The sequence below is a fragment of the Pteropus alecto genome, unplaced genomic scaffold (assembly GCF_000325575.1).
Source record: "Pteropus alecto unplaced genomic scaffold, ASM32557v1 scaffold103, whole genome shotgun sequence".
NCBI classification, from domain to species: Eukaryota; Metazoa; Chordata; class Mammalia; order Chiroptera; family Pteropodidae; genus Pteropus; species Pteropus alecto.
In genome coordinates this window covers 10,308,963-10,322,257 of record NW_006436288.1, presented here as the reverse complement: position 1 = coordinate 10,322,257, position 13,295 = coordinate 10,308,963, and the positions used below count along the sequence as shown (strand labels likewise).

The 13,295-nt window shown below is 35.8% G+C and overlaps 1 protein-coding gene across 3 annotated transcripts in view; it reads left to right on the top strand.

Moving 5' to 3' along the window:
- Positions 1–13,295, top strand: part of ITPR2 (inositol 1,4,5-trisphosphate receptor type 2) — a 420,025-nt gene that overhangs the window by 364,160 nt on the left and 42,570 nt on the right. For all 3 annotated transcript variants that reach the window (XM_025047398.1, XM_015590049.2, XM_006912698.3), the window contains 2 exons: positions 5,154–5,284; positions 6,391–6,556. In XM_025047398.1, the coding sequence (XP_024903166.1) occupies positions 5,154–5,284; positions 6,391–6,556 (297 nt within the window). The remainder of the gene's footprint in view (positions 1–5,153; positions 5,285–6,390; positions 6,557–13,295) is intronic.

The window sequence follows — 13,295 nt, the reverse complement described above, 5'->3', positions numbered from 1 at the left end:
GGAATGCCTGTATTGATCTACTCTTTCCTCTGTGCCCTTTTTGCATTTGATGTGGTAAGTGATAAAATTCATCTGATTGAAAATTCCATTGATTTAATCTTCTATCCCTTGCCATGTTTAAATTCTGGCCACATGTATTTAACTGCAAGAGTAGAGTGAAAGGTAGAACCTGGTGTTTGCTGTACAGCATGTGTCACTTAGATTTAAAAATAACTTTTCTATGTCTAAGACCAGGATTAAATTTTAATTTGCAAACCCTAGTGTGCATTTGTTATGGGCTTGGTTTGTTACCTTGTGGATGGACAGCAGGTCCACATTACAAAGACCCAGACATACACAGCGGTGTAGAAACAAGCCTCGTGGTGATTGGGAGGCAGAGCGGTCAGTTCCCAAGGAAGCTCCAGCACATGCAGGTTAGGTCATTGTCCCTGCAGCACGTTTGCATGGTAACTGGCAACCAACTGTGCCTGAAAAAAACAAAAAGAATTTTTTATTTCATTCGCTGTAGACCTCCCTGACTTCCTAGACAAAAATATTCACTTAAAAAGAAAAAATAAAATAAAATAAACTGATTTTTTTAGAAAAGTAAGGCCTGTTGGAGGCAATTTACAAAATATAGTCACACTTATTTTCTAAGTAAAAATCATTTGTACAGAAAAGGGAGGAAGTTCACAGATGTTTAACATTTATGAGTAATTCAAATTTAATATGTTTTGGTATTTTACTTTAACAAAAAAATTGATGAAAACCAGAAACTGATCAACTTTAATGCCACTCCACATTTTGACTTCCTTCTGAGTGCCCAGTTTTTTAATTTTTTTCCTAGTTAAAAACTTTTAAATCAGCATTGCCATAATGATTTGATTATAATTAAAGTTTAAGACAGACAAACAAGAAGTTTTTAATTGCACTCAGAATTTTAAATATATGTCCATGACAATCTATTGCTTTCTACGAAACCATTAAAATTAATTATTTAATTATTAAAGCAGAAAATAGCATTATTAAATACTGTTATTCTAGCAAGTCCAGTATTAAAAAAAAGTCCAGACTAACACCTCAGATCTAAGGGAAATATTTCAGAGCCGATAGAATATATTTTTATTCTTTTCCTTATATGAAATATTTTATTTCTATTATGAATTAACACAAAATATTTTATTTTACTAATACTCAACTGAAAATGAGGTTAATTTAACCTCATATTGTTCAAGTATAAAATTCATTGATTATGCTAAAACTATAACTTTGCATAAGATTTAACAACCATCTATCAGTAATAATCATAATTATGATAACCTAGAATTTATTACACCCTATGTGCCAATGTTCTAAGTTTCTTACATGGATATGCTTAGTTCTTCTTAAATGTCTTCACAGTAAAAGTCTATTTCCACTAATTGCTTCCTTTTGCATGTAAACAACCATACTCTCTCACTTCTTTTACAACTACCTGTTTTCCTCATTACCACCTTGCCACCATTAGCTAAACCATTTTTCTTACATCTGAAATCTTTTCCATTCTACCATTTTTTCTCTCTTGTTCTAAAACACTCTTAGGTTCTAATTGAACCTTTCTCTGCATTCTTTTATTCTTTTATCAATCTTCTTTTTTTCAGCACCAGATTTTCCTATAAAACATTGGCCTGCACTCTCTCCTTCTATTTCTGCATCAGCCATTTTCTTTTTCACTATTTGCAATCTCCTTGTTTCCTATGATCTAATTGGTGAATCCAGTGACCTTTTCTTGTTTCTCATTGCCTTTTGCCCTTCTATAACTTTAACATTTTTTTATACCTTCTCCATTTTTAGATTATTTTTTTCCTTAATTTTGGATCATAGTAATCTCTCAGTTCTCTTGTCTTCTCTAGCTTTTAAAATGTTTTCTCATCTTCTTATCCTATAAACATAAGAATCATCTGAGATTTTTTTTTCCTTGTCTTCATCAAAACACCCAATGTCCAGTTCTTCCTTCTGAATTGTCTGTTTTCATGGTCTAATGGGACCATCCTTTCCCAAGTCACCTCTGACTGAAAGTTTCAGTGTAATATTTAATCCTGCCTTCTTATGCTGAGTCCCATCAGCTCGAATTCATTCATCCTTTGCATTCCCACTGTCACTACCCTGTTGAAGCTCATGGCACATCATGCCTGAATTATTGCAATTCCTCTGGCTATTCTTTCCTCTTCAGTTCGTCCACTATATCACCACTAGACTATTTGTCAGAAATGACTACTTTGAATATTTTCTTCCCTGCCCTCAACTCAAGATTTCTACCATGCTCCATCACCTGCCAAATAAAATTACAACTCCTTGGATCTTCACAGAGCACTCCCAGCGTTATATTCCACTCCTCTACATACTGTTTATTTGCCATTCAGCATACAAATGAATATTCTTTTCTACTTCTGGAGCTCTCTGCTCATGCCATGTGATATGCCTCTCTACTCCTGTCTTAGTCCATTGAATATTCAAGGAAAACTTGGAGTCTCCATTAATTAGAGGGACTCCCCTCTATATATGATATTAAAGGTTCTCTCCCTATTCTAATCTCTTTGCTCTATTTCTGTGGCTTTTATCACATGTTAATTTATCTTAGATAATCTAAGTACAGTAATTCCTCACTTAACATCACCGATAGGTTATTGGAACTACAGCAAAACATATAACGAAACCAGTTTTGTTATAGGCTAATTGACATAAATAAGAGTTAAGTTCTTGTGGCATCTCATAGATAGTATGAGAACATCGTTGAATGAAATAACATTCTACAAGCACACTCAGTGAAACTTTTATCTCATAGTGTTTTACAAACTAGATGGTAAACTGCCTTGCCCATGTCAGAAGTTCTACAGTGCTTCTCTACAGCTTTTAGGATAAAGTTTAAACTTTTCATGTTGGTGTATGAGTTTCTCCATAATCTGGTTCCCGTCTGCCCCTGTGCACATCCTTCCTGCCTCCACAGTGCCCTGAGATACTGCACTGCCTTTGTTCATTTGCTGACCCACCTGTTTTAGGGGAACATAAGTTTCCTCGGGGCTATGACACTTTCATCTTTCCACCTGTATTCCTAGCACCTAGCCTAGGGGATGCTGATGTAGTGAAATGAGGCAAGTTTGGCCAGGGAAAGCCAGCTGTTTATGAAGATAGGTCTCCACAAGGTGGCATTTACTTAGGTGAATTCACCATGACTCAGGGCCTGGCTTTCAGCCTGAAGGGCTGGGAATTTGGCTTAATGTATTGCGAGTGGATCCATCTCACAAAGGTAGAACCTTATTAAGCAAGCTCACAGAGGCTGCTATATAAAACTGGCATGCCTATGCACTAGTTATTATGGAGTATGTTGACTGGACTGTTAGTGGTGTTGCCCTGACCTGGGCATTCTCTGCCTGTTCATACACCGTGCCAAAAGCACATTCTCTTATTATATATTTGCAGCCAATCTATTTTATTTCACAACAGCTAATTACATGAATTGGGTGTGGATTTTACTACCTCACCTGTTAAAGAATAAACAACCTCAGTTCTGAATTTTGGGGAAGAGATGGGAGCAGTTTCCTGTATTGATTAATCTGGCACTTAATATCTTTAGTAAACATTTGTGTGACATGACAAGGTAGGTAGTTGCTGATTGAATAAATGAATTCAGATCCTGCCACTAGTTATAAGATTGCTTTGATTGAAAGGCTAACTGTGGCAAAATAGCGTATAGACGTATTTCATATGACCTTATTACTGGAAAACTATATTTCTCTTTAAAAAATTCCTTTAACTCTTTTATATATTTCTAACTATTTTTCTTCACATTCTCCTTAGCCATCACATTGGAACCTACCACCAGGTATCGGGGACCTAACTGGCACATTGTAAACTGAACTTTCTCACTGATTTCTCTGCTTGCCTTATCTCTTCTGCTGTTCTGACTGCTGCCACCATCAGCCATACTTCTTCCCCATTTCTCCTTCTTCCAAATGCAGTTTTATTTCTCCTGCTTTCTAAATCAGAATTGCTTTGGGGCTCACCTCCATGGTAAGTGCTCCAGCACAGACGCTGCTGAGACCTTTGAGCCTGCATCTATCTGGTGCCTACACATCTCTGACTTCAGCCTTCCTCTTGAGATGCATGTTTTAAAAATAAACAGCTCTGCATAAAGTGGAAATACTGGGATTTCTCATCCCAGTATTTATGTTAAAATAAAGTTAGTTCACAAGAGGAAAATCAGCCTTTTGTAACAAAGTACCAAACAGGCTGTTGGTCATGGATCATGTAAACATAACTAAGTTGTTTTTTCCCTTTGGTAGTTGTTTTTACACTCACGCCTTGACAGGCAGACTATGGCTACACAATGCCAAAATTCAGTGCCTCTAAGGTTCTTTAACTAAGTAACAAACAAACAAAAAACTAAATTTCTGCTTACTTATCAATATTAGGCAATCCTCATTCCAATATCCAATTTAGTATGAACTTTTAGCTATTTTAAGTGACTGGGAAATTAATTACCAAGTTTGGTAACTTTACCATTAAACAAAACAAGACTAAGAATTTTTCTGTCACATTATATCATTTTCTCTCTCCCCATTTCTCCCTAAATATTTTCACATTAATATATTCACACACACACACAAAAATTTCTCACATGAGATAAATTGTTCACATAAATACATTGTATGTTTTTATCCATAGCTCCATGCTGGTCATTAAAAAGCTTAGACACTTAACCAAAATAATGAAATAACATCTGCCCTAATTTTTAAGCCCCTACTATGTGTATGGCAATCTCTATGCAAAGTATTTTACATATCTTACATCATATAACCCTCTGAATGGTTTAATCCTTGAACAGACCTCCCATTTTACAGATGAGAATATTGAGGTTAAGGAACTTGCTCAATGGCACGTCCTCCTCAACTCCTTAATCACTGACTTTCAGAATGGGCATTGTATACTTCAGGGATGGGACCCCCTGTACCAAAATGCATTTAGCATAATGACAGTCTGTGGCAGTCATGGGCTGCCACATATAAAAAAAATGTTATATGATTTCAAAAAATTGTGTCATGGCACAGTTATAAAGAAATAGATCTTTGGAAGTAGATAATAATATATTTTAAAAACACAGGTTTGCTGCATTGTGTAATTTGTGTGTTTTATAGCTGATGAAGAGTATGAAGACGGAATTGAAAGGACATGTGACACTCTTCTTATGTGCATTGTCACCGTTCTGAACCAGGGCCTCAGGAATGGAGGTGGTGTGGGAGACGTGCTGAGAAGGCCATCCAAAGATGTAAGCTGGAAAAAAGGGTTTTTTTTTTTCAAGAAGCACATAATTATTTTTAAAAACTTTTAAAACAACACTTACAATATGATTTTTGTTTTCAGGGTAGTATATTGTATCATTTGATTTAAAAGTATAACGGTGGCCCTAAAACCAATTAATTGTATGCTAGGATTTCATAGAAATAGCTAATATACTAAAACTCTATGTCGTTAGTGAGGTTATGACATTTTTCCAAGTTTGAACTGTGTATTGTATTACAGCAACAAAATCATGACTACAAACTTTATACAGGAGTTGAGTGTTACATAAGAAACAGAAACTAGGCTGCCTCTTGTCTATCAGGTGTCTCAAGCATGGAGATTTACTCTTAACCCCTGAAGATGAATAGCCTCCACTATTTATCACGATGAATGTAAAATTTAAACAAATTCTAACAAGATTTTATATATTAAAATGGCAAGATTGAAAAACTGATTAGCTGCCAAAACTCAAGTGCTAAGCTAGGAGCTTAAAAAATCTCAATTCTCCAAAAGGCTAGCTGTATCATGTTGTCGGTTTATCTAATGTTTTCTCATCTCTGAAACAGTTGGGTTACATGATCACTAATGTGAATTTTAATACTGTTCATCAAATAGAAATAGCTTGAGCTGTATGCACTTGACCCTTTAAGGCCAAGAACAAAACCTACTCAGAAACTGACAGATCATTAGGTCCTCCTCAACTCCCCAATCGCTGACTTTTGGAACTGATATTTGTATATCTTTTGTGCAACTTCTGGAATGTAACCCACTGCACCAAAATGCATTTAGTATAATGACATAGTAAAGTGGTTTTTAATAAAGGTAAATCTCTCTTTTACAGGGTGGGAGTTGGGGGAGGTAGTGTAAATCCTACAGAATGGAAAGGATTCTGGGAACAGGCTGTGAAGCTTTTTGCATAACACTTAAAGAAAATGAAGGTAGAAAGTGGGTCTTTTTCCAACTTGGAATACTATTTATATTAATTTACCAACATTCATTGAATATATTCTCTATGCTAGAAAATGTGCTAAAATCACCATGCCTTAAAAATATGTTTGTATATATGTTTTTTATTTTAAATTTTTATTTCAGGAACCCCTTTTTGCTGCCCGAGTGGTATATGACCTTCTTTTCTATTTCATTGTTATTATTATCGTTCTTAACTTGATTTTTGGTGTCATCATTGATACTTTTGCTGATCTCAGAAGTGAAAAACAGAAAAAAGAAGAAATTCTGAAGACAACCTGCTTCATCTGTGGTAAATGTTCTTAAGATACTAAAATACTAGATGAAGAAACTGCTCTGAAGAAGGGAGGGGCTAGAATGATGTTTACTTGTCATGCTTTGGGAAAAATTATTTCAAAATGAAAGCTGGACAAAACTCAGATTATGTAACCAAGCATTGGATTGGGGTTCTCTGTTCCATAAATAGATAGAAGAATTACATCCCAAAGCTATCTTGTCATTATTTCTGTAATTTGTATGATTCTCCGACTATAGAATGTGTTACAAAATACTAAAAGGTTCTATCGCCTGGCAAACAAATTTTTAATCACAGTAACATATTGATTAAATAACAGAATGATTTTTATTTTATTTTGTTAGATTATGAATCCATAGATGATTTTTCCAGCAATTTGAACTTTTACTCACTGACACTGTGTTTTGGATTCTGAACTGTGCTTTCTCTGTTTTCAATCTCTCTCTCTCTCTCTCTTCTTCCTTCCCTCCCTCCCCCTCTCCCATGACCCCTTCCTCCCTGCCTCTCTCTCTCACCACACTGCCTTCCCTTCTCCCATCATTAGCTCTCTTAGGCCCAACGTTTTTCCCGCCCCCCCTCATTCCCTTTGGCTGTACATCTCCTCAACACTTTCTGGCTTTAGTTGTCTCCATAGCTGGCCCTTGTCACCCTAGAGTCCTTCCCCCTCCTTGAATAATCACCAGCTGCAGGTTATAAATTTTTTTACTATTTTTTATACTATTTTTTCCATGTTGGGCTGAAGAATCTTTTGATAAAAGTCACGAAACAAGCATAAGGGCTTCACTGTGTTATTCTATGTAACTTAAACGGGACCCTCAGTAAATCCCGTTCCCTTCTTGGTTCACTTTTTTCAACTGTCTCATTCCCCTCAATGGCTCTTCCAAACCTTTCTAACATTCTTCCAACAGTTGGAGGTGTACCAAGCAGTCACCTGTAATAATAAGCTATATTCCAAGGAAGCAAATGTAAATTAGACATGCCCTTCTTTGGAGTGTTCATAATCTGTTGTAGAATTCAAACACAATAAATATCATTGCTACCTAAGAAGTTCACAGGTTGTTATACCTCTACAGGTTGTGATAGGGAGTAGACAAGAAAGAGTCGGGAAAGGCTTCTTAGAAGAGAGATGGCATTGGAGCCGTTGGTAAAAGATGGAAGAGAGATAGCCATATCAAAGTGAGTAGAAGCAGAATGGCCAGCATAAGGAAAAGCATGGAGGGAAGAACAGTGCAATGAGAATCTTCAATTATTGCAAGCAGCTCAATGTTTCTGGAGCTTAAATTTCAGAGCAGGGCATGCCAAGAGAAGAGGTTGGCCAAATCATGTGTGGCCCTTTATATTAAAAAGCTTGGACTCTATTCTATCGACTTATAGAGAGTATGGTAACCATTAAAGAATTTTAAGTAAAGGAGGACAGGGTTTAATTTTTGTTTTAGAGCACTGTGACAGCTATGGGAGGTCATTCATCAGTGGACAGTACTGGAGACCGAGTAACCAGGTAGAAGGTTATTGCCATAGTCCAGGTGAAAGGTAATGATACCTTGATTCAGGAGAGTTAGTGGTGCCCGTAGAAGACAGAGTCAAGAAATATTTAGGAGATAAAATTTTTAAATCCCAGTGTTTTGGAGTGGGTATGAAAGAGCTGAGGTACCTGTGTGAATGGCGGTACCAATAGCTGAGTTTGAGAAAAGAAGAAAGAAACAATTTTAGATTTTTCAGGCTCACCCCCAAATGGCCTGCTTAGCACTGCCAGACTTATTTCCACTTTGAATTCATCATTTTCTTACTCAAAAGCCTATCAATAGCAACTGCAGTCTCTATAACTCTAAAACTCTAATTTTCCTGGCGTATAAGGGGCCCCACAATTGGGCCCCTTCTTTTTTTGCCTACCTTTTCACCCACTCTTCTCCCATTTATAGCTTAAGTTCTAGCCCAACTACTTTACTCATCCTTAACTCTCCATGTGTTCTCAGTTATGGTATTTCTGTTTGGAATGCCCAGACTCCTAAGCTATTGAACTCTTGCTCTCACTCTGAGACCCAGATCTCATGCCACTTCTTTGATCTCACTAACCAGAAGCAGACATGTCTGCTCCTAAATTATTCATGTCACACTTAGTTATATGGTACTATATATATTTTTGTTGTTTTATCTCCTCTATTGGATGCTGTGCATTGTCATATTGTAGAAAGTGCATGCATTTTATAGTCAAACATAGGTCTGCACTGGTTCTACATCTTGGCTATGTGAGGTTGGCCAAGTTTCTTTTCCTTGAATTATTGTTCCTTCATCTGGAAAATGGAGAATACAATGCCATGTTTTGGGGTTGTGGTGAGTATTAATGAGATTATGTATATCAGAATCCCTAGCTCAATGCTTAGCTGAAAGTAAGCACTCAGACATGTTAATTTCTCTTTTTTAAGAGATCTGGACCCACGCCTTATCCATATGAAAGCTATATTGCTTTCATAGTATGCATTAGAGATCATTCGTAAATATTTGCTTAATTAAGGACTATCCAATTAGTCAGCTCCCAATTAACACTGTCTCTATTCTTAAATGGCTTATAACCTATGAAAGGAAGATAGAGCAAGTAAATACTAAATTGATATATACTGCGAACAGAAAATCTAGTTGCACTAATTCCAAGTTATTCCAAATTTTGTCATGTGCAGGGTATTGTTTTTATGGTATACACTTGGCCACAGGGGTACAGGGTGATATATCAGAAGGCACAAGGAGATATTAGATCAACATGATCTATTCCAGAAGCTTCACGTTTATTCAAAAATTTGAGAGGCCATTTAGGTAATTTAAACTAAGAATAAATTTAAATGATATTTTTATATTAAATAGAATGTTGTAAAGTAGAACAAATTTAGTGTGAACATTTAAAATTAAATAGAAACATTTTTAAATATTGAAAAGTGGTCTAAATACCTATAGCTGCTAATCCCTGTGATCTCAGTAACATAAGGATTCTTTATTCTCTTTCATTAAAGGACCTTAAGCAGAAACGTGTGAAAAGTATTATGATAACATATGTGTAGATATGCTTTCACTCCTGAGAATCACTTACCATGTGTAAGATCTAATATATACCATAAATATTATAAGAATTTATTACAAAAATGGTTTAAATATTTGGGATATTTAGGGATTGTACTAGGAGACTATAAAATAGTTTTGATTAAGCCAGAAATTGTTCTTGAAAGAGTTAGGTGTTAAGTTGTGATTCAAAGAGGGATAATGTATAAATAACAGAGGAGAGAATCTCCACAGTAGGAGAAAATTGGCTCCAGGAGTGTACCAAGTGACACCCATAGTAACAACAGAGGAGACAGAGGAGGTAGATACTGTGACAAGAGATGAGAGCAGATGGGACTTTTCTAGCCTTGAAAGCAATGACCAGATGTTTGAGAGTTATGACTCAGAAAACAATTTCTAGTGATCCAGAAGGTGGCCATGATAGGGTGATAATTAGCAGATGACAGAGCTGAAGGAGTAAACACAGAAAATGAATTGGCTCTGATAGCCACAGTAATTATTAATTTTGAATTACTAGAGTCTGTAAATCCAGTAAAAAGGAGCTGTCAACAAACCAGGTGTGACAAAATAATAAGATAAAGAAAGGATTTGATGATGTCAGAATTTCTATCAAGGACAATCAGGTTCCTAGAATTAAAGACCTTTTTAGATGATTTAATAGAAGATAAAGACTGTATTGTGAGAGAGGAGTCATTTATGTTTTTCTAGCAGTATATTAGTCCCCTATTATCTATACTTAGATATTAAAGTCATTCGTTCATTTATTTGTTCAACAATTACTTCTTGAGCACCTTCTACGTGCCAGGGTATTGCAGTGAACAAAAAATAGACAAAAGCACTATCATTATGGAGTTTATTTTCCAACATATGTAGACTGTCAAATGATGACAAGAGCTATAGAAAAAAGTAAAGCAGAGAAGAGGAATGGGAATACCTGGGTGATGGGTGGGTGTCTACCCTTACCTTACTCATACTATGTGGGAAATACAGCATTTTTTTTTTTCTGAAAAGTTTGTTTTATTTTTTTTTCTTCCTGAAAAGTTTGTATTAAGCACATGAACTCCTCTTACACTTCCTTTCTTTCTCCCTTCATCAGCTTGGCCAGTACCCTGGCTTTCATTGTTCATTTTAAGTCATTTATTCTTAAACTAGTAGTATATTTACATCTTGAACTCTGTTAGAAAGTTCCAGCTTCCTACTTCCTATCATCCCGTCAATGGTTGTTCTACAGGCATCTTAAACTTAACACATCCCAAATCATTCAAGTCAGAAAATTCAGTCATTCTTGATTCCTCTTAAATATATACCTCTAATTGGATGTCAAGCCCTCTTAAATTTTCATTTCAAAATCCTCTTCAACTTCTCTTATTCATTTACTCAATTACTCTGTCAACTTTGTTTGAAATGCATGTTTTCCAGATATTATGCCAGGTGCTGGTAATACAAAAATAAATCAGACAATAAAGTAGTAGAGCCAAAGATAGAAATAGGCAAGTTTTCACAGCAAAGTATTGTGGACACAAAGAGGATCAACTAATTGGTTGTGTCTGTGGGAGTTAGAGTGGTGGCAGTAGTTGAGCTGGGTCTTGAAGAAGGATTATCTGGAGCAAGAAAGAGACTAGATGGAGACATCGAGTTTCCGAAGGATTTGGTGTGTATGGAGAATAGTGAGAAAGTCAGAGCAACTACAAGAAGTGGATTGTCAGAGCGTGAGTCTGAGGATGACTTCAAGTTCTTTTGTTGACAGGGACTTCATTAACACAGGTGAATAAGAAGGGCTAAAGAAGCAAATTTTTGATGAGTTAAGTTTGACATGCCCATAAGCTATCTAGGAGAATTTATCCAGGAGGTAGCTGGAAGTAGAAACTAAAGTTGAGTAGAAAGGTCAATACTTGGGATAAAGATTGAGAAATCATCAGCATGATGATGGTTGAACCCATGGGAATGGGCACTAAAGCTTAGAGAGCAAGAACCAGTGAAGATGAACGATAACCAGTTTCCCTCCCTCACATCCGTCCCATTACCCTAGACCCCTGGATTCTCACTCTCAGCCTCCTCTACCATAGTCTTCCTCTAAATCCTGCCACAGGAAGTTACTGAAAGCACAGCTCTGAATATGCTAGTCTACATGCAAAAGCCTTCAGAATAAAGTGCAGACTCCTTAGCTTTGTGTTTAAAACTCTTTATGGTTTGTGCCAAATTTATTGTTTCATCTTCATTTCCAAATGTTCCCTTCTAGCCACGCCAGAGGAACTGACACTTCCTCAAACAGGTCATCATCTACTTTTATCTCTAGCTTTGCCATGCCATTTCCTCAGCCCAGACAGCAAAAAAAAAAAAAAAAAAAAAAAACACCCCCCCCCCCCCACCCACACACACACAAATTAATAATTAGACACATCATTTCTACCTCCCACTGTCCAACAATCAAGTGTTGAGGTGGCCAATTAGGATAAAAAAGCAAACTGCAAGTAATAATCAAGACTTTTATTTACTGTAACAGTGTAAGTAAGAGACAAAAAGAGGACCCCCAAACCAAAACAATAGCAACAACACACAGCTTTGGCATCAGAAATATTTTTATTTAAATACTAGCTGACTTTTCCTCTAACTAGAGGTGTTAACTTGAATGATTAATTGAATCCTTCTGAATCTGTTTCCTTACATGCTAAAAGGTCAGATTGGATTGTTACAATTATAATAGCATATTTAGATCTCTTTATAGTTGTCAGCATAAATATGTGCTCAATAAAAATTAAATATATTTTATTACCATTCTTCTGTTTTCTACTTGCCATAGTCATGTTTCAAGGTTAGACATTCAAAGCTCTATGCCTCATCGAAACCATTTAAAATGTATCTAGTCAAATATACTGCTTTGAAACCTTTTTAAATGTACCTAGTCAGAATTTATTTTGCCTTCTCTATGTTTCCTTGGCAGTTTATATCATTTCAGAATGTCTGTTGTCTGTTTTCTCTACCATATTATAGATTAATTGATAGTAGACATATTTTTATAGCCTGATGTACCTTGCAACAGGTAGACAGATACTTGTTTGAATTGAATTCTGAGAAAATTTACGTTACATTTTTTCTTTGGGGGATAATAGCTCTGTTGAGATATAATTTATATACCTTAAAACTCACCCTTTAAAGTGTACAATTTAATGTTTTTTAGTATATTCAGAGTTATGTGTCTATCATCACAATCAACTTTAGAATATTTTCATTGTCCCCAAAGGAAACCTCATACTCTTTAGCTATCACCACTCCCCTTCTCCCAATCTTTAATCCTCCTCAGTCCAAGGCAACCATTGATCTACCTTCTGCCTCTATAGATTTGCCTATTCTGGACATTTCGTATAAATAGAATCATATAATATGTGGTCTTCTTTAACTTGCTTATTTCACTAAGTATGATGTTTTCAAGGTTCATGTTGTAGCATGTATCAGCACTTCATTTCTTTTAATATACAAAAATAATCCATTGTATGGCTATACTATATTTTGTTTATCCTTTCAACAATGATAAATATTTGAATTGTTTCTACTTTTGGCTATTATGAATAATGCTGCTATGAACAATTTATGTCTAAGCTTTTTATATGAACATGTTTTTAATTGTTCTGTCTACACACACACACACACACACACACACACACCTGCAAGTGGAGTTGCTCTACGTAGC